The 26904-nt window shown below is 45.0% G+C and overlaps 3 protein-coding genes and 1 long non-coding RNA gene across 9 annotated transcripts in view; 3 read left to right on the top strand and 1 right to left on the bottom strand.

The window, feature by feature from the left end:
- LOC117829219 overlaps positions 1-3339 on the top strand; it is a 31495-nt gene extending 28156 nt beyond the window's left edge. For all 3 annotated transcript variants that reach the window (XR_004634580.1, XR_004634581.1, XR_004634579.1), the window contains 2 exons: positions 2442-2599; positions 3229-3339. This is a non-coding gene — a long non-coding RNA (uncharacterized LOC117829219). The remainder of the gene's footprint in view (positions 1-2441; positions 2600-3228) is intronic.
- Positions 202-9614, bottom strand: atp6v1ab (ATPase H+ transporting V1 subunit Ab). 2 transcript variants are annotated; one of them, XM_034706814.1, is made up of 15 exons: positions 9482-9614; positions 7134-7237; positions 6872-7000; positions 5298-5512; positions 5086-5223; positions 4854-5005; positions 4613-4775; positions 4424-4532; positions 4221-4343; positions 2408-2522; positions 2242-2305; positions 1956-2159; positions 1734-1828; positions 1442-1613; positions 202-893 (listed from the first exon to the last, which is right to left on the bottom strand). In XM_034706814.1, the coding sequence occupies exons 2-15, from the start codon at positions 7213-7215 to the stop codon at positions 801-803; spliced, it is 1854 nt and encodes a 617-aa protein (XP_034562705.1). In that variant the 5' UTR covers positions 7216-7237; positions 9482-9614; the 3' UTR covers positions 202-800. The 2 variants fall into 2 exon arrangements, with proteins under 2 accessions (XP_034562705.1, XP_034562706.1); XM_034706815.1 differs by having other exon boundaries at positions 9448-9601.
- A 1776-nt stretch (positions 9615-11390) lies between these two features.
- naa50 (N-alpha-acetyltransferase 50, NatE catalytic subunit) lies at positions 11391-15097 on the top strand. Of its 2 annotated transcripts, none has more exons than XM_034706790.1 (5): positions 11391-11613; positions 12885-13018; positions 13255-13374; positions 13460-13526; positions 13631-15097. In XM_034706790.1, exons 1-5 carry the CDS (start codon positions 11606-11608, stop codon positions 13806-13808), a joined length of 507 nt encoding a protein of 168 aa, XP_034562681.1. In that variant the 5' UTR covers positions 11391-11605; the 3' UTR covers positions 13809-15097. The 2 variants fall into 2 exon arrangements, with proteins under 2 accessions (XP_034562681.1, XP_034562679.1); XM_034706788.1 differs by having other exon boundaries at positions 11392-11613; positions 12882-13018.
- Positions 15098-15282: 185 nt separating this feature from the next.
- LOC117829198 (basic helix-loop-helix domain-containing protein USF3) lies at positions 15283-26328 on the top strand. 2 transcript variants are annotated; one of them, XM_034706787.1, is made up of 7 exons: positions 15283-15443; positions 15950-16074; positions 16981-17012; positions 17133-17215; positions 18440-18536; positions 18649-23507; positions 24024-26328. In XM_034706787.1, the coding sequence occupies exons 2-7, from the start codon at positions 16031-16033 to the stop codon at positions 25827-25829; spliced, it is 6921 nt and encodes a 2306-aa protein (XP_034562678.1). In that variant the 5' UTR covers positions 15283-15443; positions 15950-16030; the 3' UTR covers positions 25830-26328. The 2 variants fall into 2 exon arrangements, with proteins under 2 accessions (XP_034562678.1, XP_034562677.1); XM_034706786.1 differs by having other exon boundaries at positions 15283-15526.
- The last annotated feature ends 576 nt before the right edge of the window (positions 26329-26904 follow it).

Genomic DNA, 26904 nt, shown 5'->3' with positions numbered 1-26904 from the left:
GTAAAATAAATTCAGCACCTTTATAGATCTCAGTACTTTCTTAAAACTCTCTGACCTTCTTTAAAATAATTAAGCGCTTAAAATAACTTGTATAAAGGATCTTGAGGGCAGGGTGCAGGAGCTTATGAGCGAGGTATGCAGAGCGACCAGTTCAGCAGCACCAGCAGCATCATCATGGCAAACCAAACACACAAAGACGTCTTTTTGTGTTTCCATTGTTTTTAATTGTTCAGGAGTAACATGATGAAAGTATTGGACAGCATTCGCACAGCAAAGTACACAACACTGCACAGCGTGAAAACACAACCAGTACAACAAAAAGATAGAACAACAAAGCCTTCACCACGAAACGCTGGCAATAAATAGAGTGATCTTATTAAATTTATATTCAATACTCTTCTGTACAGATGGTTCATGAATCACAACACATCAACCCCCAATCGGTCGCCTTCAGGAAGAGCAGCACGGATACACACACACGAATCATGTAAACAGAGAAAGGAAGAAACGGTGGGAAGAGATCCCTCTTTCACACACACATTTAACCACACACACTCACACACACACATGCACAATCAGAGGATCCAGAGTACGCCCATATCAGGCAACAAATAATAATGAATACAGTACATCTTTCTCTTTACCCTCCACGTTAAAATGCACACACACACTCGCACAGTCACTCATAACAAGAGGAGCACAGGGGAGCACAGGTTCAAGGGCACGAGGAGGTGGAATGTGGTTCAGCAGTGGAGGGGTCAGAGATGAACAAACCAGGAAGGCCTTAGAGGTGGGCGAGTCTACTCTTCCAATGTGCGGAAGGCATTCTGCATGTCCTCCACAAGCTGGGCAAAATCGGCCTTGATCTTGGCTTCACCATCCTTCATGGGGTCCTACAGGATCAGAACCAACAGTTTAATAACAGCTCTTCAGAGGTGGACAGAAAACAGGCTGAGTTAGATCTCTGGAGATTAATCAACAGAGGTCATCCCTCTGATCTCAGGACCCAGAGTACCAAGTACAGGGACAAAGACAAAGCTGAATGACAGCACGGCTACTCACTTCTGCTGCTTCTTAATCTGGTGGTTGAACTTTACTGAGGTCAATCTGAGGCTCATTCTGGATAATGCATCTAAGCTTGATGTTGTCTTTTCTACTTGTAGTAGTGTGATTTATTTATTAATGAAAAAATATGCAAACTAGTTACTAGAAAAATCATCTGAAGTCACATCACAGGGACACTCATACTGGACCTACAGAAGAGGCAAATGTTTAAACATCTGCTCTCAACCTTTAAACCTCATGCACTGAGCAGCAGGACAACAAACAGTTGAGTATTTACAGTCAGATATTTTGGGTTTTGCAGAAGAGATAAACAAATGTTAAAAAATATATACTTTGTGCACAATAAACACAATCTCTCACACACACACACACAGACCTTGAACTTCATGGAGCTGATCCTGTAGAGGACTTCTCCCATGTGCTCCTTGATCATGGCCCAGGTGATCTTGTTGTCACTCTGAGCTGTGGTCTCCACCGCGTGCCGGGCCATGTCGTAGAAAGAGATCATGTTGGAGAGGATTCCCACAGTCTTGTAGAAAGGACAGAACCTGAAAAGAGAAGTATTCATTACTTTTTATCAATCATTAAATGTTAAAACTCATGTTTAAACTCTGAAGAGTTAGTCTAAAGGTGAGAGCGACTACACTCTGTGTTGAATGTGATGTTACCTGTCATAAGGAGTGTAGCCGTTCTGCTGCAGGAAGTCGTCTTTGATCAGTTTGGCCACTTCCAAGGTGATCTTATCCGATTCTGCCAGTGATGCCTGTTTTATGAAAAGTTAAACGACTTTAAAAAGAGCTGAAAACACAGATACAGGAAACATTTTTGTCTTTTTCACGTCTTTCTGCCTCAGGAGTTAGCGGGGAAATCAAAGTTCATCTCCAGGTTACCTTTCCGACAAGCTGCACAATCTCAGCCAGGTCCTCCTCCTCCTGCAGGATCTCCTTGGCCTTGGTACGCAGGGGCACGAACTCAGGGAAGTGTTTGTCGTAATACTCGTCCAGAGCGCGAGTGTATTTGCTGTAGCTGATCAGCCAGTTGACAGAGGGGAAGTGCTTCCTCTGAGCAAGCTTCTTGTCCAGACCCCAGAATACCTGAGAGAGGAAATAAGAACAAACAATGGAGTAAAAGTATAAAGATTCAGAGAGGGGCAGAGAGATCAGAGTTTACATTTACCTGAACAATACCGAGAGTGGCTGAAGTGACAGGGTCAGAGAAGTCACCACCAGGAGGTGACACACTGGGAAAATAAAAAACAGTCACATTAAACTCTTCATACTGATACACAGCTCAACAATGTGCAGAGTAATGTCTCCCTCTAGTGGTACAAATCTGTACTCACGCTCCGACAATACTGACGCTGCCCTCTCTCTCAGGGTTGCCCAGACACTTCACCCTCCCAGCTCGCTCGTAGAAGGAGGCAAGACGAGCTCCCAGGTAGGCAGGATACCCGCTGTCTTTGTGCAGAGACAGAAAACACTTTAAACACGGAGGATCGGCTGCCAAGCAGGTCAGCAGAATTACATAACACAAGGTAAGAACATCGTACGGATGAGCTGGCTCTCTGTCAAAGAAGAAAACCTGCAGAGATTATAAATGTGAGAAAACAAGTAGGAGATGTAACAAGTTGCTAAGCTTGTCTTAACATTCATACACATATTTACAGACTTTTACATTTTTAAAAGGGAAGACAAAACCCCCAAATCCTGATTGTTAAATGATTTAAAGAAGTGTTGATCTATTATAATGAGCATTTTATTTTAATAAGAGAAGAAAATAATTTATGTTTAGAAGATTTCTTCTGACATACCAACAGTCTAAAAACTTTGGAAGTATATTTCAGCCTGAAGAAAATAAATAAGTAAAAGTCAGGCCTGGATCAGGCACAGAAAAAGAAGAAGAAACAGAGGAAGAACAAGAAGAAGAAATGTAACTTTTCTCCTCTGTTATGGGTCATGCTACACACATGCACAAACAGGATCATGTGGACATGCATTAATGGAGAAATGTCACAGTGAGTAGACTGCACACAGACAGGTGCACCAGCCTGTTGGGGGTTCAGTGTCCAGCTCAAAGGCACCTCAGTCGTAGAGGCAGTGCCCAGGAAGTAAACCATCACCTCTTTGGCTATCAGCTAAATTCCCATTCTTTATTTTGTTCCAGGACTTGAACCAGTGACCCTCCGGTTACCTGCAGACCGAGCTACTGCTGCCCCCAACGTCAGAGGTCAAAATGTCAAGTTATGAGATATAAAGTTAGAATTACAACAAACAACCATTTATTTTATTGTCTTATTATTATCTGTTGGTTTGTCAATTAGTTTATTCCTCTTCCTGAATTTTCTTCATTGCCTTCTGGGGTGTGCTCTTGGTCTGGGGGGAGGGGTTCAAGGTGGGGTACTGTCTGTATGAGTTCAGTATGTTGGTATGTGTGTGAAAAGTGATACAAAAATAATTACAACCAAAAAGTCTTGTTAAAGATATAAAAACATTAAATTTGAGATATGAAGTCATAATGACGAGACATTTTCTTTCTGTTTAATTATCACAGCTTTTTTTCGCTGGTGGAAATGTGCTTCAATAAATATAAGAAACATGTTTCCCATCAAAATAATCAGGGAAAACATGTTAATGTTCAAAATACTCAATAAGAACAGTTTGACATTTTTTTTGCTTTTTATGGAAATAACAAAAAAATAACATGATTAATGAATCATCATCAGATCAGTCAGTTATTTATCGTACTCTTTCAACTTGTTTGAAGAACAGGCTTTATATTGGGACAGAAAAATTATTTAAGCTGTCAGCAAAAAGTAAAACCTGAAATATAAGACTTCAAAATGTTTTCTTCTGTTTGTTTAATCTTTAAATAATTCATATGATAAAGAATGATCTCTTCTAAAGTCATGTTAGAATTCAGAGACAGCTGAAAGAGCATCTCTGTTAGTCTTTATAAATACATAGAATTACTCCCAAGACCTTTAACACAGAGGAAAAATAGATCACTATGGAGTACTCCAGTAACAAACACTTGTTCTTTCATTTCCTGTAAACCCTGAGTCAGACATTGGACCTAATGTTACCATCAGACCCTCATTAAAGATTTTCAAGAGCCCTTAAGTTCCTCATACAGCCTCCAAGAGACTCTGAACTCACCTGCAGGCATCTCAGCCAGACGTCCTGAAATCTCCCTGAGAGCCTCAGCCCAACGGGAGGTTGAGTCGGCCATCATGCTCACGTGGTATCCCATGTCCCTGAAGTACTCGGACAGCGTGATTCCTGCAGAAACAAACCAGGTTAGTACACATCTCATGCAGAAAGAGATCCCAGTGTAATCTCAGTGTAGTGCCGACTGATACCTGTGTAGATAGAAGCTTCTCTGGCTGCTACAGGCATGTTGGAGGTGTTAGCCACCAGCGCTGTTCTCTTCATGATGCTCTCTGTCTTTCCGCCTACCTCCATGGTTAGCTAAAGGATGGGAAAACACTTTTAGGACACCAATCAAAGTCACTGAAGCTGTGATCCACTCAGTGTCTATCGTTACCCACCTCAGGGAAGTCTCGCAGTACTTCTGACATCTCGTTACCGCGCTCTCCACAGCCTACGTAGATGATGACATCACTGTTGGAGTACTTGGACAGGGACTGAGAGATGACAGTTTTTCCACAACCGAAGGCTCCTGGGATGGCTGTGGTTCCTCCCTGCACACACCTTCACACACACAGAGAGTTAGAACATTAAACCATCACAGCAAACACTAGAACAAGGAGAACGTTTTCAGAGACTTACGGGAAAAGGGCGTCCAACACCCTCTGTCCAGTCAGCAGCGGGTGATTGGCGGGCAGCTTCTCTGTGACGGGACGCACCTGTCTGACAGGCCACACCTGCACCATGGTGAACTTCTCCTTCACGCCCTCAAACTCCAGCTCCATCACCACGTCCTGAAGAGACACAAACACAGTTAGGAAGAGCAGAACACGCAGCCACTTTACGGCTTAAAGTAGAGATGCGATGGACTCACAGTGACGTCATAGTTCCCAGGTGGAGCCAGGTAGGTGACAGTGCCTCTGTTTCTGGGCGGCAGCATGATCTTGTGCCTGATGAGGGAGTTCTCGTGCACCATGCCGTAGATGTCTCCTCCTGTGATGTGACTGCCAACCTAACACATACAAAGGGACATTTAATGTATCTGCTTATGTGATCAGAGCAAGATGGAGCTTTGACATTACACACCCGCAGGCTCTTGCTGGGAATAAAGTCCCACTTGAGGTCCCGGTTGAGGGCCCCGATGTTGACGCCTCTGGGGATGTAGATGCTCTGTGTGAGGTCGTTGATGTCCTTCAATGGTCGCTGGATACCGTCAAAGATGGAGCCCATGATTCCTGGACCCAGCTCCACAGAGAGAGGCTTCCCCGTCCGCAGCACTGGATCTCCAACAGACACACCGGCTGGTCTCCAGCTCAGGAAAAACAGGTCTGAACAGGAGAGCAGGACAACTCCTAACACTCCTAATACTGTGAGCTCCTGCCAGCATCCCTGACACACATTTATAAGAGCTGTCACCGTCTCCAAAAGCTAAGACGTAGTATTTATTTAAACTCTGTCTGTTTGATAACAGGATTTGGCTGAGAGGAGAAATGATTCACTGCGAGTTAGAGGGACTAACATATCACTACATGGGCAGGAAAAGATGGGTTCCTTCAATAAAACAGCAGGAACTAGGGTTGTGTTTAGTCGACTAAACCATTAAACATGATCACCCTCACTAGTCTGCACCAGAATCACTAGTCTGTTAAACTAGTTTTGGATATTTGTATTATTGTAGTCCTGATATGTTGGTCACATGTTGTGTTTGAGCTGTAGAGTAGCCTCCCTCTAACACTGGAGCAGTAGCTCTGGTTAGTGTCTGCTGCCATAAAGCTCTAAAGCTCTACTACCTGGATGTAAACAAGCACAGGTGACAGATGTCATCTCGTAGTGTGGCATGGTTTGTCAGTATGTTGATCTAGTAAATGGAGATAAAGTTGTATGTAGGATGTGTCTGGTTAAACTGACATACTCGACTAGAGCAATGAGGAACCAGCACAGGCATGTGGACTTTAACCTGCAAGGAGGACTGAAGGCTGGTAGTGCTAGCTCTGCTAGTGGTAGCCACACTTCAAACCAATTGACATTGTTTACCTGCAGACTCTGTGATCCTGTGTTCAGCTGTGTTCAATAACAGATGTTTTGATGATGGGGAAATTAGTCGCTTTGTAAGATCCCTAATACTTTTCAGAAATGACATTTACTTCATATTTTTATCTTCTGCCTTTATTCAGATTTGTTGGTCTCTGTTCTCCTCTTTCATTTTGGGTCATTTTACAACGTCATACTGCACATTAACTCTTCTCCTGTGTTTGATTCTATGTTACACATTTTATTTTATATATTCTTGTAATATAATCTCATTTTGTTCTAACAGAACTGATCACATCCTGGTTTTTATTGGTGCATTTAATGTGTTACTGTTTATGTAGGGGACTGTTTGAAATGAACCAGACAAATGAAGCTGAATCAGCACTTCTTGATGTACACGTTTTCTCTCATGGTTGATCTTTCATTTCCTCATCTTCAATTGCCTGATTATGTCTTTAGAGTAAACAGTTGTGTGTTGATAGGGTTGGATGTAGCATGTCATGGTTTTTAATGTCTGTTTCATATCATGTTGTCACTCTCTCTTCTCTGGAGATTATTTTTACCCTGTCAAACACGTGACATTAAGGACTGAAGCTTATGGACAGACAGCTGCATGGTCAAAAGGATACACGTCTCCTCGTACACCTGGATGGTGGCCATGTCTCCCTCCAGCCTGATGATCTCTCCCACTAGCTCACTGTGGCCCACACGGACCAACTCGTACATGGCCGCCCCCGCCATGGCTGTAGCCGTCACCACTGGAAAAACAAACAAGGTAAATAATGAACTCACAGGAGTCGAAACAGAAGAAGCTGAGAGGCGGTCTGTGTTTCATTTACAGGGTTAAACACTCAGTGGAGAGGATAGTGTTTATGCATTACTATTACTGACCTGGTCCGGAGACTCCATGAACGAATCCAAACTGGCTCTCTCTTTCCTCATCCCTGATCTTCGGCAGCTTGGAAGTGTCCATCTTCACGGGTTTTTAAGCCTCACTGGAAGGAGAGTGAGGAGGAAAGGAGGAGAGGAGGAGAGGGTTAATGACAGGAAGACACAAAATCCAGAGAGAATGATCGTACGAGAGCAGGAGAGGAAGTCTACTCCTCTGAAACTGTCACTGTTAAACTGTTTTAATAATACATTTTTAAATGTTTAATTACTGCTGTCACAGTTACGTTGATGTCAAACGAGACACATTGATTACAGGGTTCAGAAATATGATCTTATCATAAAAGTCAAATACTGAGAATAAGATATGGGGACATTTTTTTATTTGACATGAATACAGAAGGGGACGATCAATCAGTATAAATAAAGGAAACCTAAATTGAATAGACACAAACATTAAAGATTTGATTTTAAGACTCCTCCAGCTCACAGATGAACATTAGTCCAGCCCTCTGCCTACTGTAACCATGGAAACTGCCTTAAAAATACAGCGACATCCCTCCTCACGACTCCGTATCTCTCTGCACTACAGAATATGATCTAGGCCGTCTCCCTCCCTTTAGCTGCTCAGGATCAGGTCCAGCAGTGTGACGCGTCAGGCTAACATCAGAGGGGAATCCCACAGAGCAGCACGTTCCTGTTATACAGTACATCAGTACATGTATGCCAGCTCAGCTCCTTTTAAAGACGTAGGTTCAGAGCTTCTCCAGAGTCCAGTCTCCCCTGTTATTCTCATACCACACACTCCCTGCACACTACAGTCACGCCTTCAGGAGGGGAAAAAAAAGCCCAAGCTGTCATCAGTCGTGACACACACCCATACCCTCACAGAGCTGACTGCAGAAGCTCTCCACACAGCTTTATCAACATTATCCTGTATGCATCACACACACAAGGTCCAGGCAACATGCCTGGGAGATCCTCTCTATGAATCAACCACTACATGCAAAGCTCTACATCCATGCCCTTTTCTTGTCCTTCTCACTGATACAGATCTTCCTGTTTATGCTAGGCTGCTTTCAGACCTTCTGTGCAGGAATAAGCTAGCTCCACTTAGAGGTCAAAGCAGGAACTACAACAGCTACTAACTTCTCTCTGTTCAGTTCTCTTGAAGCACAGATCAATAAAATGCTCTTGCTCTTAAAAGGTTTGTTTCATCTTAAAGACGGAGTAGATCTCTAACATCTGGATGAATGTAAGTGTATCAGTACCTGATGAGAGACCTTCAGAGAGCAGCACAGTGAGGAGATAAGCTCTATTGTTGTGATGATTAGTTCAACAAAAATCTACTCTCTGTCTTCTTGATTAATTCTAATTCTGAAAAACAACCCCCAGTGATACACACAATAATTAGGTGTTACAGCTCAGGTCAAACTCCTATCAGAATCCTGGCTCCAACAACAGACATGAAACTTGATCATATGATCCAGGCACATGACCGGCTGGCCCTGCTGTATGAGTCTCTTTCAGGAAGTGGAAAACTAGCATGGTGCAAAACTGGGAAGTACAAACTATAACTGTGTGTGTGGAAACACTGAGAAATAATCTCCTTTATGAGTACAATCCTGAACAGAAAGTCTGCATGGAGATCATTTAACCTGCCATTATCATACAACAGAGCTTAGAGCTTATGTTTGTGTATGAGATGTGATGGATGATACACAAAAGGTGGGACTGATTAGTTGTTATCACCTGTTTCCACATTAACAGATTCACATTAATGCTGTTTGAGCCTATGGTGGAAAACAGCTGGAAAAGGCATGTATGTGTCAGGCTCAGAAATGTTACATGCATGTGAGATCCTGACACATTGATGCTAATTGCCTTCTCCACATATGCAGTTGGCTAATCTCATCATATATTCACACATGATATTATTTTACTGTAGAAACACATCCAGAACCAGGCAGTCAGAACACACTGTAACTGTGACATTGCTGTGAACCTGATCTCGATCCAGTTTGATATATTTCCTCTAAAGCTTTTATAAACCTGACACAGCAAAGACAGTCTGAAGTCTGCCGCATATATGCATGAACATGTCTGTAATTTGCAATAAAACGCCGTTTTGTTTTAACAATACAACAACGTCAGCCAGTTTCGTTTGCCATCTGTATTAAAGAGCGAAGGGTCCCTCGGCCTGGCTTACAAATGATGGATCACCCGTTTTGGTGCAATGAGGAAACTGTTTTTTCCCCTGGTATCAAACAATACAGCGATAATGTCCAAACCAGGAGAAGAAATATAAGATAGTTACCTTCTTGTTCTGATGTGGTGGATTTCTGTCTTACCTCGAGAGAGAAACGATGGGTGCTGCGATGCGTGACAGCAGACTGAGATCAGCTGACTTCATTCACTTGCTGCTCGGTTTTACTGCTGGGCTGCTGCAACTGACGCCATTTTGGATCCGCCCCGGGGCTGGAGCAAAGATATTCAAGGGGCAAGCACTGGTGATAGACGACTCAAGATATAGTCTGCAGCTACCACCGAGACCTGATGAAGGTTCATAATCTGTTCTATTATATGATTACAATAACAAAATCGTGATATTTGTATCCTTTTTTTTCATATTGATAAAGCTTCAAGCATATTTGCTCTCCACAGAAAGATTTCATTCCTCACAAGGTTTTGATAATATTAAATAAATGTATAACATATCATTTTATATAGTCTAAAAAATAGCTACATTTGTCCTGTAACTATCACTGATATTTTTTTACAAAATATTTCTTAATTAGTATTTTATTTTCAGTGAATGAAGGTGAGTTCAAAGCTGCTGTTGATAGTCACAGAGTAAACCTCTGTTCAGAGAGAGGGACTTTGAATGTAAACCATAGACTATAAAATATGGATGTAGAATCTGCGACATCACCCATTTGAAGCACTGTTTTGAGGCCAATCGGCGGCGGCAGCCATATTGCTGCTGTTGAGTGATTGTGACGTAAAGAGGCGGGCTTTGAGTCTCCTAGCCAACAGCTACAATCTCCATATCTTTGAAATTGCTGCGTTAGAAAAAAAATTCACCTCGCCTACAGTGTGTGCCGATCGAGAAATGAGCAATCCAGACTACACTCGTCTTTTGTACCAGGCTGTAAACATGTTTATTTCTGTAATAAAGATTGGTTCTTTTGAATTGGTGTGTATGTGGTTTGCGGTACTTCCAGAGCCAGTCTCAAGCGGATCCTCGATGAACTGAAGTTTTTAGCACTTCCGCATTGGACTCATATTTTTAGACCGGAGGTTGGGGCTTGATGTCAACACTATCCCTCCCAACCGGATTTCCTCTTAGCCCCCCAACACAGATCAGCATGTGCAGTCATGATAGTGCCGGACTCATAACCATTTGGAGGACGTTGTAGGGGCCGCCCCTTTACCAATCAGGACAGAGGATTGGTGATTAGCTATGATTGGTCCGTCATAACGGGAACGAGGGGAATAATAACATTGCTTGATACAAAGGCGTTGGAAAACGCAGAGATTTCGCAATACTCTCAAATTACTTCACTTACCGATGAGTACTGATGGGTATTATGACCTTTTCTCCAAACCCAGCAGAAAAAAGTAAGGTTTTTTTACACCATTCCTACCAACAGCAGCTTTAAGTCTATCTCTTTACAGCTAGAAATCTTTGCAGCTCCCTTTGAGCCAAAATGGAGCCGCTGCTATCAATTATTAACTTTATCTAAATCATCATTTTCTACCAACATAGATGATAACGTTGAAGTGGTGTAGGTGAAGACATAGTTTATATCCAAGATTTATCTTTGGTGGTTCTTTTATAAAAATGGTCTGGTTATGTCGTTAAGAATAGATTTATGTTTTATTTATTTTTTTGATGGCAGTGTATCAAAAATATTTTCCTCTGGAACAACATTCTAAAATAGGGTGAAAGAGAGAAACATATTAACTAAAGTGTATATAAACTACAATACAGTAGTTTATATTCATTTTATGGTTATGACAGAAAACAGTGAAGGTTTTTTTTGCCCTGATTTTTGTCTCGCAGGTTGCTCGTCCTCTTAAGTTTCGATTTAATCCAAGACAGTCCAGCTGTCAAAAGCCCTGTCACATTCTTCTCAAATAAACAATACATAATAAAACACAGCCAAACCTCTGAGTTTTCATAGTGGGTGTGAGGGACTGTTAAGACCTCCTGAAAGAGCAGCTCAGGGTGAAACAGTCTCTGACACAAATGCAGCAGTGCTTGTGCGCATGCGGGGGTCAGGGTTGACAGTCTCTACACAGTCGTGGAAGGAGTGCGGCGGCTAAGCTAACTGCAGCCACCGCAACTAGCTACATGTGGAGGGTAAAACGGGAGGCATCCCCGACCCTAACTCTGTCAAAATCCCTCCTTTTCACCCAAAACAACTCTTAAGTTCAGCCTCATCGAAAATAAGGGATATAATCTGTTTACAATGAAAGGGTGAGTTGAAGCTTTTGAGACTCCTTTAAGTAGCTTAGCACGAGTAAAGTTTTTCATCTCTGTTTTTTCTACCAGGGGAGGAGACGGCGAGGCGAGCTAGCTAGCTGAGCTTTTATTAACGATGTAGGAACAAAACTAACCCGACAGCACATTCTCAGAAACAGCTCTGTCATGGATTTCCTCTTTCACTGGAGAAGCCTGTCGCTTCGTTTAGGTCGCAAACAAGCTAACCGGCTAGCTGCCAGTGTGGAGCTGAGTCAGTAAACCTACTTTAGCTAAGCTACAGAGGCAGGTACTGGATCACAGGTAATGAGACTGCTACCGACAAAGTTGGCCAAACTGAACTTCAGTCTCCCTCGTTAGTTAGTCAGGTTACCATCAGACAGGTGAGCAGAACAGGTGTTTGTCTGTTCCTGTGTTAACATCAGAGTTTGTAGCAGCAGCAGCAGCAGCGTGTTAGCTGTAACCTGACATGTCAGAGGAGCTCCAGCAGCGCTGCTCGACGCTGTGAGGTTTTTGGCTGAGGACTGAGGTCTCAGATAACAACGATATGGTTTTAAATTCACTGTACACACTGAGCTGGATGGGTCTAAAGTGTGGTACAGTGTGTGTGGGCATCACACGTGAGCAACAGCTGTTATTTTGGATGTGTTGCCTCATATAAACACCTCTGTAAAGCCCTCCAACCACTCTGGCTTGTTTTTGATAACAGCAGGGTTCATGTTTACTTCCAGAGTTAATAAAAGGTGAAAAGATCACACTCCTCTGTGCAGGGAAAGGGAAATACTATTGACATTTAGCTCTGTGACATCTGTGTGTGCTGTCATTTAAATTTTTGATTGTTTTTTAACATCTGTTGAAATGAACAATTATCATACCGGTTTTTATTAATTTGAACTATGAAATGTTGAAAAAGTCTGTCATAGTTTCTGACAGTCTTCCTCCACTCTCATGTGTCGGTGACACACTCACACACTTATGGTTCAGATATAAGACAAGGGTAGCTTATATATCAGCATGACATACTTCTATAAAAATAACAATATACATAAATTGACCAGATTCATCTACTGATCATTTTATATGTGGGATATAATTATATTTAATGAATAAAGCATCTACTCTCAGGTTTTTTCTCAATATGTCAGTGACTGAATGATGGTTAGTTGGATCTCAGAGATACTGAGATGCTGCATTCAATGTGAATGATTCTGAATAACACACCCATGTCATGTCTCAGCTATTTGACCGTTCTGCTCTTGTTCCAGTAGCCGGATCGAGCTGGGGGATGTTACGCCCCACAACATTAAGCAGCTGAAACGCCTGAACCAGGTCATCTTTCCTGTCAGCTACAACGACAAGTTTTACAAAGATGTATTGGAAGTTGGAGAGCTTGCAAAGCTAGGTAAGATACATCACTCACGCAACATACTCCTAGACAGAAAGAAATGTCATGAAGGAAATCCATTTAGCAGCATTTGTTTTATACACTTGCGATGGAAAAAGTACTCCTTCACACAGCAGATGATATTGCTCTGTCATAAAAACTATTCCCTGCTCACTGCAAGTAAACAATCACTGCTGGGAGTAAGGATTTCTCTTTTTCTCATGTGTAAAACGTATCTATTCTTTGTGTTGCAGCTTACTTCAATGACATTGCAGTGGGCGCTGTGTGCTGCAGAGTGGATCACTCTCAGAACCAGAAGAGACTGTACATCATGACACTTGGCTGTCTAGCACCCTACCGTAGACTTGGAATTGGTAAGAGCTCAGCATCTCTACAAAAAGCTTCAATATGCTCCTGTCTAGTGCTTTGCTTCTCTAACTTTGCCTCTTTTTTTTCCAGGTACAAAGATGCTGAATCATGTGCTAAACATCTGTGAGAAGGATGGCACTTTTGACAACATTTACCTGTGAGTGTCTAAATAGAAAAGTGTAGTTAATATGATTTAATGAAAAGTGTAGTTTGATCTAAATGTATTAACTTTTTCATCTGTTGTACCTTCTCTCTCTAAAGTCATGTGCAGATCAGCAATGAGTCAGCCATTCACTTTTACCAGAAGTTTGGCTTTGAGATCATCGAAACAAAGAAGAATTACTACAAGAGGATAGAGCCTGCAGATGCCCATGTGTTGCAGAAGAGTCTTCGCAGCCCGTGTGCACCCCCGACTGGAGAGCTTCAGAAGGCAGAGTAGGGGCACAGCATTTGGGAAGAGCACAGACGTGCCCGCCTCCACAGAAACAGAACTGTGACAAATGCCCCAGGGTCGACACGTTCAACACTTTCTTCAAAGGACGCTAAAAAGACATAAACGAATTTAAAGTACAAAAAATGCTGCATTTATTTTGCAAAGGGGTCCCCTTTGAGTTCTGCATATTTTATTGCTCCCATCTCCCAGAATAGAGAATTGAAAATGTCAAAAAGTTCAGTTTCCAAAAGTGCTCCTGTTAACAGAGTTACAAATTTCAGACAGTTTTAGGCTTGGTGGAGGGGGAGGGTGTGGTGTTTGCAAATCATACTGTTTGTGTTTGAGTTATTCTTATGCGGTTATTAAGCTAACGGGGACGTGTGTGTACTGATGAGCTAAAGAAAACAGCTGAAGCTGCAGAAGTGTTTGAAAGACCATCATAACACAAAGTCCCAGCTGGTCAGCTTGGAGTTGATGCTTTGAATTGTTTGTGGAAGAGTCATGCCGCTGTTCCCTCGCCTCCTGAACCCTGGGATTCATAAGAACTGTGTCTGACCAGTTTGTTGATTTGTCATCATCAGAGAGGGAATGAAGAAGTGCACCTCCACGGTACAGGCGTAAGGAAGGCCGAACGGTTCTGAGGTGGTGGGAAGACTTGGTCACCACTCATTGTTTCTGAATAACTATTTTCCAGCCTGTTAATTTAATTCCCCTCCGGTTGTTTTTTTTTTTAAATTTCCACATAAAGACGGCAAGCGGTTCAGAGGCTCTCCAGGGATTACTATTACGAGTGGACACACATTAGAAATGAGAGAAACTAAATATTTTATTGAATGTGTTTCTGCAAAGGGCGCTTAGTGTTTTTGGGGAATGTTTGAACGACAACAGATTGACTGTTTAGTATTAGATTTGGGCATTGAAGGTGTGTACGGACATGTGTCTCTCAATGCATGGAAGCGTTTTGAGACATCTTACCTTCAACACCTATGGCACCTTATGTAGCCACCAAGCAGGGACTGGTTTTCTCAAACCTCCTGCCTCAAGTCAGTCTCTGTTGTCCCAAACCGTCATTAGGTTTAGAAGCCCTGCAGATTGTTTGGACATTTTGGTATGGTCTTTTTGAAAAGTGTTTTACCCTAAGGAAGCTCTGACCCCTCTGCATGCCAGGAGAGTTGTGTCCTCTCCACTGTAGTATAAGCATGTCTTTCCTTTCTTTGAAGAATTTTATCTTTTCTGGAGCTCTATATTGTAAGACTTTTTAACGTCTAAATAAAGGAATTACTATTTGCAGTAAATGTGTTTGTAAATGTCTTCTTCTGTGTCATTAACATGCTGAGATAAATGTTAAAAATGAATATAAACACGTGTACTGCATATGAAGACAGACAGCATCAGTGAGAAGATGCGTTTGTTGTAAACCCGTCCCTGGATGCCCCTATGTGCAATGCGATTGGCTGAAAACGCCCATACCTGCATTCCCATTGGCTGTTAGTCTCCTAAGGCCCCGCCCATCGCCGCACCAAGTTAGGTAGCATCAGATTGTTGTGAGAGATGAGTTCAGTTGCTCTGCTAGCCTACAGTTAGCCTCCAATCTCAAAGTTTCCGCAGGGACAGTCTGTCTCCAAAATGCCGGGGCTAGAGGTCAGTGGTTTCGGCTACCGTCCAGCAGATTCAGATGAGCAGGGACGTGAAGAAACCAAGACTTTAACGAGCCTGATAACTGGGTCGGTGACGGAAAGCTTAGCTAGCTGTTAGCCAGCTTGCTAAGGGAAAGCTAGCTGAATAATTAATTGGCAAGGTTGCTAGTTTCGTTTTAGTGAGGTGAAGAGACAGTTACTTAAACACGTGTCAGTGTAAGTGTAAACTGCTCCTGTCAGTTGTGCAGCTGTCTGTAATGATAGTGTAATATGCAGGCAGTGTAGTTCAGGACAGTCAGGGTAGTCTGCAGCAGCTTGTTAGCATCTTGTAGTTTAAGTGTTGGAGGCTTAGAGTAGCTTAACAGGGCTTTTAAATCTGCTATCTATTGTTGCTCTTATTTCACCACAGCGTGTCTGATGCTGTTTTGATCCTCGTGTTTGTGGTGTTACACACTTGTGTCTTTGTGTCTCTGATCTTCATTCTCTGGATGGTTTATATTCTCTTGGCAGACCGGGCTCGGGAGGGATTTAAGGTCCAGCTGTTAAATGTGTTGACTGGTACCTGATCAAACAGGTATCTGTCAGGACAGGATGCCAGAAATGACTGAAACCCAGACACCTGGTCGGAAACCCAAGTAAGGATGCTGACATGTCATGTGTTATTTACAGTGGTGGACAGTAACAGAGTAAATTTACTTGAGTACTGTACTTAAGTACATTTTTTGAGTATATGTACTTTACTCGAGTATTATTTCTTGGGGAACTTATTACTTTTACTCCACTACATTCAGAAGACAATTATTGTACTTTTGACTCCACTACATTTCTATCAGTGCTCTAGTTACTCACTACTTTATCATTGAAGTCAGCTCATGAATTTGTGGAGCAAACAGAGCAGATTTCACTCAGATTAGGCAGTTCATGTAGAGGTGGTAATGATGGCTATAATTCTCCACCTGAGCACCCATGTCCATATCTTCAGCCGGTGTTAGAGGTTTTTGAAATGAAGAATGATACGTATCGTTTGAGATTTTCTCCTTGTTTCCCACTCTGCCCAAACAAACAAAAATTCACTGTCCAACCTGAGAAAGCGTGTTGAGCTACGTAACATTTGTTTCATTCCAGATGAACATTTCAAACTAAGTTGTCTGTGTTTGGAGTAACTTAGTTTCTGTTTTTATTCCATGGTATAGTTTTTAGAGATTTCAAGTAATGGTTTCTAAATAAACAGAATGTAACAGAATGTACTTTTATGTATTCTTGACTGCATTTATGTGTTTTGAAAATACAATGTTTTAAGATTTTTTATGAAGTAATTTGAATACTTAAGTATTTTTAAAAGGAAGTACTCCAGGACTTTAACTCAAGTAATAATTTGACAGGGCAACTTTCACTTGTATTGGAGTAATATTTGACCTTGAGGATCTACACTTTGACTTAAGTAATGAAGCTGTGTACTTTGTCCACCACTGGTTATTTAAAGCAAATAATGAGACCAGAGAGGTGTGAGATGACATATTTGTGAACTTTTATTTTGACAGAAAGAAGAAAAACAAAGAATCTCACAATGCAGGTGAAGTAACATTTAAGCTTTCTTTCTATCCTTGCTTTCTCATGAACACAGATGTGTTGTTGGCCAATTTGATCTCTTGTAAATGTAAGTGGACATTTGGGTTTTCTCTCCTACTTTTAGTTGAGAGACACAGAAAAGAAAAGATTAACGCTGGGATAAACCGCATTGGTGACCTTCTGCCCTGTTCCCAGGCCCTGAAACAGGTAAGAGACAAGCTGGCATTATATCAAACTAGTGTCTGTGAAGGCCAGGTGAGGGTTGTGTGGCATGTTTTCTTGAGATGCTGCCATTTACACTCACACATATCTGGACAGACATATGCATTGACCAACATGCAAAACAAACAATCAAAACAAAACGCTTCTCTTGTCTGAAGAAAAAAAATGATCATCTTTACAATATTTAATGTATAATTGCCCGATTAACTGGCAACTAATTATAGAAAACATTTAGATTTGAACGTGCTTGCCTGCAGAAATCAGTCATTAACTTGATCATCTGTTAAACCTAACTGATGAAAGGCCTCCATATATCCTCAAACCTCCGTTGTTCATCTTTTAATATGTAAGTTAGCCTCTCTAATGGAAGTTTTGATTACATCTGTCTTATCCATCAAGTGCAGCTTGGTGTAGTACACTTTTTGGCACAAAGAAAACTCAGATCAATAATTGCTCGTTCATTTTTGCTGTATTGTGTTTCTTGGGGGTAAAAGCCTGACAGAAAAGTTTTGGATCAAGTGATATTGATTTTGAAATGATCTTCTACTTCGTTGTTCTTGCCTCTTTCTCACAACATTAAAATAATCCTGCATGGCCAAATACAGTGAAATTTTATGTAGTTTTCATACTTTTGTGCAGATATCTGGTATGTTTCTGTTACACTTAAGTCTGCTGCTGTCACTAGAGTCAGCGTTAACCATCCATGCCGTAATAGTCTAAGACAAGTATTTATAGACGGAGTATAAGCTACTTTTCAATCTTCATTGGAAAGTGTTTGAACTGTTCATTTTCATTCCAGGTATTCATTGTATACTCTGGATTTTCTGATGTGATACCTGTTCTCAGACTGTCCTTTAGCACTGTTTATTCCAAAGATGAATATTCTGGTCTGATAGGTGAATTATTTTGGTTTAAAAGACTTTAGGGTTGGAAATACTTGAAGGAAGGTTTTTAACTGAGGTAGTAATTCATCATCAGCTCACCAAAAGGCTTTATTGTATCTGAGGCTGTCAAACAAACTCTGATCATTTTTAGCTCCTTAGATTCCCGTATTTCCAATGTTGCACCCACTCTTCCTGATATGAAGAACTGATATAAGACTATATTGTGTGATTCGTTATTGTGATCATATTGTGACAATATTCAACATTGTAATAAACTGTGATGGTGAGTGTGTTTTGATCTCAAACCTTCTCCCCTTGTCTGTAGAGTAAGAACATGATCTTGGACCAGGCCTTTCACTATATCGCTGAACTGAAAAAACAAAATGATACCATGCTTCTGGAAGGAGGAGATAAAGTTCAAGGTACAGTACATTTTCCAAAATGTTATTGTTAACTCAGTTATGACTGCATTTGGACTCATTCTTAAATGACCACATCCCCTCTGTTTATTTGATGTGTTCTTGGCCTCTGCAGCTGAGGAGATCCGGCGGCTTCGGCGTCAGCTGGAGGAGCTGAGGAGGGAGAGCGCACACTACATCGAGCTCCTCAAAGCCCATGATATCAACATCTTGGAAGACCCCACCATTCACTGGAAGGGAAAACAGCGCTGCGCCAAGGTCGCCAAGGTGACTCCAACTCACCAACTTCCAAAGGGGATCATCGTCTACTCCAACGGCAATGTGATGTGCCCGGCAGGAAAGGAGACCAGTCCAGGAAAGAAGTCTTCTGAAACAATAATTATTCAGCCAACTTCTGAGGTCAGCACCAGTCTGAGGGTTAACGGAGCTGTGCTGCACGTCAATAGCTCCTCCTCCGCCCCAGCACTTCTCCCGGGGTCTGCTGCCACACCAGCTCAGTCTACGCCAGGCCTGAGAGTGATAGAGCAGTGTGTGGTTGAGACCCCAGCTGCATCCACTCTGCCTCCCTCTGCGTCTTACATCACCCTTCAGATCCCTGCAGCCCCCTCAGCCCTGCCTCAAGAAACACAGCTTGCCGCCCCTGTTCACACCCCCAGCATAGCAGCCACCTCAGCCACACAGATCCCCATAGTAAGCCCCACTCAGCCTGTTTCCAGTCTAACAACACTCACCCAGACCATACCAACACTGAAAGTCACCGCCACTGGAGCTGGCTCTTGGGCCCCACAAGAAACTGCCATCAGGACTGTAAGTTACACTACGATCCCCAACAGCCAAGCGCTTCTTAGAGCAGGGGCAGCAGGCAGCACACAGACTACATGGACTACCCTGCAGATGGCAGGGAACACGGTGCAGCCAGTCTGCCAGAGCGTCCCCGCCCCAGAGGTCATCAGCACCAGCCAGGCTGTGCAGCAGTTGACTGTGTGTCCAGTGGGCAACAAACCTTCTGTTCAGCCCATTCAAATACAGATGCAACCACATGTGCCTGTACAGCAAGCGCCCATCACAGCTCACATTCAAGCTCAGCCCTTTCAAAGTCCGCCCCAGCTACGGACAGCAATCCTGAACCACGCAAAGCCCCAGCCTGTCTTAGCCCCCCAACCTCAGTGTGCGGTTCTCCCGCAGCCTGCTGTTGTGGCCCACCCTGCTGTCGTGACGCAGCCCCAGCCTGCTGTACTTCAGCCAGCATCACTGGTTCCCCATCCTACAACAGCTCTCATCCCTCAGCCTCAGGCCCTCTCCCAGCCAGCACTGGTACCCCAACCACAGGCCACAGTGCTTCCCCTTCTTCAGACCATGCAGGTGCTGCAGGTCAACCCCACAGGAGGAACAGCTTCAGGTGCAACGGTATCACAGAACACCAACAACCCGAGCGTGGTCATTCTGCAACAAGCGAGTGCTTGCCCAACCCAGTCAGTGGTAAGGGAGGAAATAACTAATCAGACACCCTGTCAGCACATTGTAATCATCCAGGCGCCCAATCAGGTCCCACCTGCTGCCCAGAATCCTCAGGTTGGCATGGTGTCTGCTGCAGTTCCTGGGATGTCCACTCAAATGCCCACAAGCAGCAGTACCACGTCCTGCTCGTCCTTACAGAGCGTCGGGGGGAAGCAGCTGGTGCACATTCTGCCACGCCCCATTCAGCCCCAAATAAACCAACCCCTTCAGGTCACACAGACCTCATCTTCTCCACCAGGTCCTCCCACCCCACAGACTATCACCGTGAACGGTCAGGTGTTTGCACTTCAGCCCATGAAGACCTCTGACAAATCAAACTCCCAGGGCGGCCAGAGTACGCTTCAGCTGGTCCAGCCCACTACCACAGAGGAACCAACTACCAATGTGGCTCTCAACAGTTTAGGAGCGCTCAGCAGCCTCAATCAGAGCATCTCTCAGGGCCTTCCCATTACCATTTCAACTCAGAGCAATGCTCAGCCTCCAGCTGCTCCATCATCAGTGGTCCAACAGATGCAGCCTCCTGCTCCAGCATCCATCCCTGGACCTGCACTTGCTCTACCTGCCCGGCAGCTTCAAGTCCCTAGTTTGAACCAAGTGAAATCAGGGCAGGTGGTTAAAGCCTCTAAGCCTGCAGGAAAGAGGCTTCGCTCAAATACGAGTTCAAAATCTGCGACAGCAAAGCGGACTAAAGCAGCAAAGAAGAAGGAGCTCAGTCAGGCTCAGCCTGCCATCGCTGTTTCAGCTGAGCCCGTGGCTCCTGCAGCAGAAAACCAGACGGTTCAAGTTACAACATCTCAAGTTTTACAATCCTCCAATGTGAAAGTTACAGCCAGTCCCTCCACCTGCACCACAGCTGTCACAAATACAGAGTGTAAGCTCACAAGTGTTGCCTCTACACAAAACTCTCAGATGATGATCATGTGTACTTCGTCTAATGAGACAAATACGTCAAGTCAACCCAATCCACAGGGCAGAAACTCTGTGAGTGAGACTGATGCTCATACAAACAGTAGTAGTGTGAAACCTGCAGCCACAGCTGTTAATACTGCATCAGTGAAACCATCCGTGAGTGCAGCTGTGGCCACTGAGAGTAAAGCAGCTGCAGTTTGTAGCTCGGCTCTAACCAAACCCTCAGCTCCGGAGGTCAAACAGGCAGCCACCAGTTCAGCAGCTAGCTCAACACAAAGTAAGTCGTCTGTAACACCCGCTGCTTCAAGACAGAGCCGATCTGTGGTCAGCTCTGCCACGGACACTCACAACACCTCCACCACTGTTTCTAGTGTTTGTCCGACTCCTGTCCGCATGAGCAGCATCCCAACAACTACGCACGTATCTTCACATCAGCCCACCCAGCCTCCTCCAGTATTCTGTCCCCAAGGATCTAACACCCAAGCTCCTCTGTCCTGCACCAAACCTGAACCATCTCCATCGGTCTCTACGACTGTGGCGCTCTCATCATCTGCAGTAACGCTCTCTGCTGCCCACAGTTCTACCACTGGCCCTACAACAGGTTCAGAGTTTAGGAAAAGGGTCACAAGCAGTCGAGATCCCAGCCAGCAGACTGACATGTCCAACCCTCTCTCGTGTCAGCCTGCTGAAGTCAAACCTCCCCAGCCACCCAGGAGAGATAGAGAGGCTCCAGAAGAGAGAGGACAAGCAGCTGAGAAGGAGGGCGTGGTGACTTCTGACACACCCTCTAGAAAGGACTTGACCTTATCACAACAGGTGTACACCAACCTGGACGACCACACTATGGAGCATCCAACTCAGTCCAGCAGACAAACTGATTCTCCGATGTCAACAGTAGCAGGGGGAGGAAGAGGCTTCTCTGTGGCATCCATGCTTCCTCAGGGCCACAGTATCAGCGCGTCATCCGGCTCATTTGGGACATTTACATTCACGTCTGAGCAGGCAGAGATGCTGGCTCTGGCCCTGCTGGAACAGGACAGTCCAAGCAGGCGGAGCGGTGACAACACCACTTCAACCAACCCCTCCACAGCCACATGGGAGCCCCCCAAAACCCCACCAGTGTCCAGCAGTAAAGAACGAGGCTCCACTGGACAGCAGGTCAAAGTGACCAAACCAATGGATCCAGTACCTGTTAAACCGGCTGTACAGGTGTCTGTAAGTGGGCCCAATGGAAACAGACATCAACAACACATCTCGTACTCCCAGTCTCAGCCTCTGCCTCAGGTCGTGTCCCAGAGCGGAACCGTGGCTAGCCTCAGTGTCAACAACCTGATCCGTCCCAGCTCCAGTCAACAGCCCTTCCCTGGTTCTCCCAGTCTGGGTGGTCAACAATGCTCAGCTCCCTCACCTGCTGGGCCTTCAGCCCATATATCCCAGCCCTCAAACAACACCCTGTCACCCTGCTCAGGTGCAGCTCAGCTGAATGAGTACACACCCTTGAAAACGGCGTTAATGAGAGCTCAGGCTGGAGTCAGTGCTGGCGAGCGACAAGTGAAGATCATCTCCAAGCGGCAGGCCCAGGAGGAGGTGATGCTGAACCCTGGGAAGCGTCCCAAACCCTGCCCTCCATCAGCTCCAGCTGTTAACCACATGGACGTTAAAGCAGTAGACCACAACCAGATGATGCTGGGGCAGCTGCCCCCCACGTCCTCAGTCATGACACGGATAAATACAGAGAGTGGAGGCCCTCTCTTCTCCACCAACTCCTTCATGAGCTCAGTAGTTCGGCCTTTAGATGTCCACTGTGCTTCTCAAGTTCCTCCTGAACAGAACCAGCCAGGTGTGCTCCACCTGCCCCAGGGTCACCCACAGCATGCCGCAAACCAGCCTGGCCAGCACCTGGGAGGAAACCTGTACATGAAACAGCAGCAGCAAGAGCAACAAAGACACCATCTGTATCATCTGCAGCACCACCTGACGCAGCCTGACCCCGCACAGCGGCACTCTTTACACCAGAGGGTGCTGCAGCAGCAGCAGCAGGAGCAGCAGCAGCATCAGCACGTGCAGAAGAAACGGGGACTCGTCAGAGGAAGTCAGACCGGTTCACCTGCTGTTCTGCAACAGAAGCAGCATCACCTGGAAAAGTCTGGAGTTCAGCAGCAGCATGCACATCAACAACAACAACAACAACAACAACAACAACAGACACAGCATCAACAGCACACACAGCAGCAGCATCAACAACAGTCACACCAACAGTCACAACAGCATCAACAGCCAGCTCAACACCAACAGTCTCATCCTCAGCAGCACCAACAGCAGACACATCCACAGCAGACTCCAACACAGCACCAACAACAACTACAGCAGCAGCAGAGCTCCCACTCCAGACACCAACAGCACCTACAGCAGCAGATCCAGCAGCAGCAGCAGCAGCAGCAGCAGCAGCAGCAGCACTTCAGACACCAGGAGAAGAGCTGTGAGGCCCAGGCTGCAGGATCCAGAGGACACCACAGCAGCCACCTTGGCCAGCAGGAGCACCTGAAGGTGTGTGTCACATGGTCCATAATATCTCACAGATATCTCAACATGCGTCTTTCTGTCTGTCTTTCTATCTGTCTTTTCACTTCAGTGTTCAAGCCCTACAGATTATTCAGTATTAGTTACTTTTAAGGGTGTGTTTTTAATTATTTGAGATGTTTATTTTTTAATAATAATGTGTGAAAACTAAAGACCTCCAAAAACAAAAGCAATACACGTGTGGAGGGGGTTTTCTGTCGTGCCTGGCAGATAACAAAGCCACCCTGCCCTCACAGGAGATGGTATAATAATTAGATATGGGTGTAATGTATGTGAAAAATGTAGTTGCTGTGATTCCTCAAAGGTTTCAGGGTCTCTGTTTAATCTCAAACATCTCAGAACTTTAAAAATGCTCCTACAGTTGAGGTTGTGGACGTGTGCAGCATCATTCACCGTTAGCTTTTGTGTTACTGCAGCCATCAAGTTACAGTTGATCAGTAAAAACTTTGATATTGATTTAATCTTTGGGTTCTTTTCTCTCAGTCTGGTCAGGACCATAGCGCTCTGCAGAGGATGATGAGCTCCAGAACTCTGGAGCAGCAGCTCATCTCGCCTCCCAGTAACCCCGTGTCTCGGTCGTCTGATCTGTCCTGTGCTCCGTCACGGCAGGAGCGCCATCGTGTTTCGAACTACTCTGCAGAGGCGCTCATCGGGAAAAGTTCAACTAGTGGCGAGCAGCAGCAGCGCATGGGTCTCCATCTCCAGCCTGGTCGCAGTTCAACACAGGAGCAGCAAGACCTCCGGGGTTACCTGGACACATCACGAGGCAAGGCCAGCATCGCACACAACCCTCAAAATCGACTTCCTCCTGAGCACCCGGGGCCTGCTGATGTCCAGAGGGTCTCTGAGTGTCCTCCGTTTAAGACCATGGGAGGAGGAGCTCACCAGCTTGGTGGTTTTGAGGCTCAGGTGTCCCGTGGGAGCGACATGGCCCCTAAATCAGTGCCACCTCCTCAGAGGGGCCCTCAGGGGCAGCAGCAGGGAGGCTTCAGGATGGGTGTTGGTCCCCCAGCAGATGCTAGGAGCCGAAGCGGCTACAGTGCAGCTCATCCTGGCTCACAAGGAGTACAAGTTGGACCAGCACTGCCCCGCGAGCAGGATGGCTGTCACCAGAGTTTCATGCAGAGTCTTCTGTCCCCCCACCTGCCTGAGCAGAGCAACCATCAGCGGGCCGTGCAGTGCTGCCCCCCTGTCAGCATGGACTACAGCTGTGTGCCTGGAGGCTCTTCAGGAGACCTTCAGGCCAAGACTTCAAGCCCTAGTGTGCCCCAGACTCAGAAAGCCCCAGCTATGAGGCTCGGTGAGGGCAACAAGGGCCACATATCTCAGGTCAGCAGTAATATGCACGGGGGCCCAGGTGTCCGCGCAGGTTTACCCCACCCTCCAACTCCACACAGTTCTGAGCCAGGACGCTCCTCCGCCCCCTCCAGACCCCCCCCTGCTGTCAGCCAGCACTCCCGTCACATCGGCCGGGATACTCAGCCCACCAAGCTGAGGCCTGGAGACCGGCCTCGGTCGGGAGCTCTGAGACAGAGTAACCCCTTTGAGCCCGAGGGCCACCTGTCTCTGCCCTCAGGTGGAGGTGTGCTGCTCGGCAGGCCTCAGTCTGGAGGAGAGGCTCGGCGCAGCACTATCGTACGTTTTATGGCAGACAGCACTCAGGTTCCTAACGACAATAACCTTGTTCCTGAGCAACACCTGACACAGAACTTTGGTTTCCCCTTCATACCTGAGGGAGGGATGAATCCTCCTCCCATCAATGCAAACTCTACGTTCATCCCTCCTGTCAGCCAGCCCAACACCTCTCGGACACCCTCCCTCCTGCCTGTTGAGCCCCAGAACACTTTACCTTCTTTCTACCCTTCCTATTCACCTGCTGCACACCCCAGCCTCCCCAGTGATGTCACCCTCCAATACTTCCCCAACCAAATGTTTACAAGCCCGAGCGCCGACAAGGGCAGCGCCCCCCCTCTGAACAACCGCTTCGGCTCCATCCTGTCCCCACCTCGCCCTGTGGGGTTCGGGCAGGCCAGCTTCCCTTTGCTCCCAGATATGCCCCCCATGCCCATAACCAACTCGTCTGGGATCACCCCTCACATTTCCAACTTCAGCCTCACCTCACTATTCCCAGAGATCGCCACAGGTATGCCCCCTGACGGCTCAGCCATGCCCATGTCCCCCCTGCTGTCTCTCTCCAACACTTCGTCTGCCGACTCTGGCAAACAGCCCAACCGTCCCGCACACAACATCAGCCACATCCTGGGTCATGACGGCAGCTCGGCGGTCTGAGGACGGACCTGCTGCTTACTGATGAACATTTTAGTGAAGAGTTGAATTTTCACTTCTTTTATTTTAACTGTCTAACAAGTCCCTGAGAAGTGAAGCACCTGAGGAATGGTTTCTTTATGACAGCATATGTCTGCTGGTGACTTTCTGTTTACATGCTCTCACAGTTTGTCTCAGATGTGTCCCTCCTGCTCGGTCATGATGTTGGAGTTATGTTTGATTTTAAGGTGACAGTGAAATGATCCTCTTAACCCATCGCTTGTTGTAAAACAAATTCAAGTTCCGCTTCAGAGCTTGAATCTTTTTGTTGTTTAGAAACTTTCTGCACAGTTACCTACCAATGTAATGAACTAACTTATATCAGGTTAAACTGTACAGAATGTTTTTCAAGAGCTATTTTGTAAATACCAATGTTTCATATCAAAGTTGTTAGATTATGTATGTATTTGTAAATACAGAATTGATTAATAAAGTTTATAAGGAGACATTTGTAACTGAAGAGTCATGTGTTTCTTCTTCCACTAGGTGGCATTGAAGTCTCATGTAGCTGTCTGGGTCAGTGATAAAGGCACAGTGGCTGTTTTCAAAACCGCCTACTATACTAGCAGTACGTACCTATTTGGCCAAAATTCAGTATGTGAAAAAGTGTAAAATCTGCAGTATGTCAAAACTCCCCAGATGTCTACTGATTTGGGAAAATTTCACAGTATGCATCAGACCAGTCTGCCTAGTGTACTGTTTCCCAAAATGCAAATGCAATTTTTCTTTCCTCTTCTTTTTTTTGAGGGGAGCACTCCGTTTTTAGGTGTTGTGAAAATTATTAAATTCCATATAAAGCCCTTCCTAACTTTTTAAATCATAAGTGATGCTAAATAAGCAGTTTCTCTGTCAGCTTGGCCGTTGTTTACTCCCGCATTACGAAACCGGAAATCCAGTGACGTCTGGCTCAGCGTACTACAACACAGAACAGAACAATCATACTACATACGGCATACTAAATTCAAACGCAGTATGTAGTAGGCAATACCTACTGCCTACTACATTAGTAGGTAGTATGGAGCAGGCCATTTCGAAAACA

Source organism: Notolabrus celidotus, chromosome 17, assembly GCF_009762535.1.
Source record: "Notolabrus celidotus isolate fNotCel1 chromosome 17, fNotCel1.pri, whole genome shotgun sequence".
NCBI lineage: Eukaryota > Metazoa > Chordata > Actinopteri > Labriformes > Labridae > Notolabrus > Notolabrus celidotus.
Note: the sequence above shows the minus strand (reverse complement) of the source record. Positions and strands in the feature narration are given on the sequence as shown.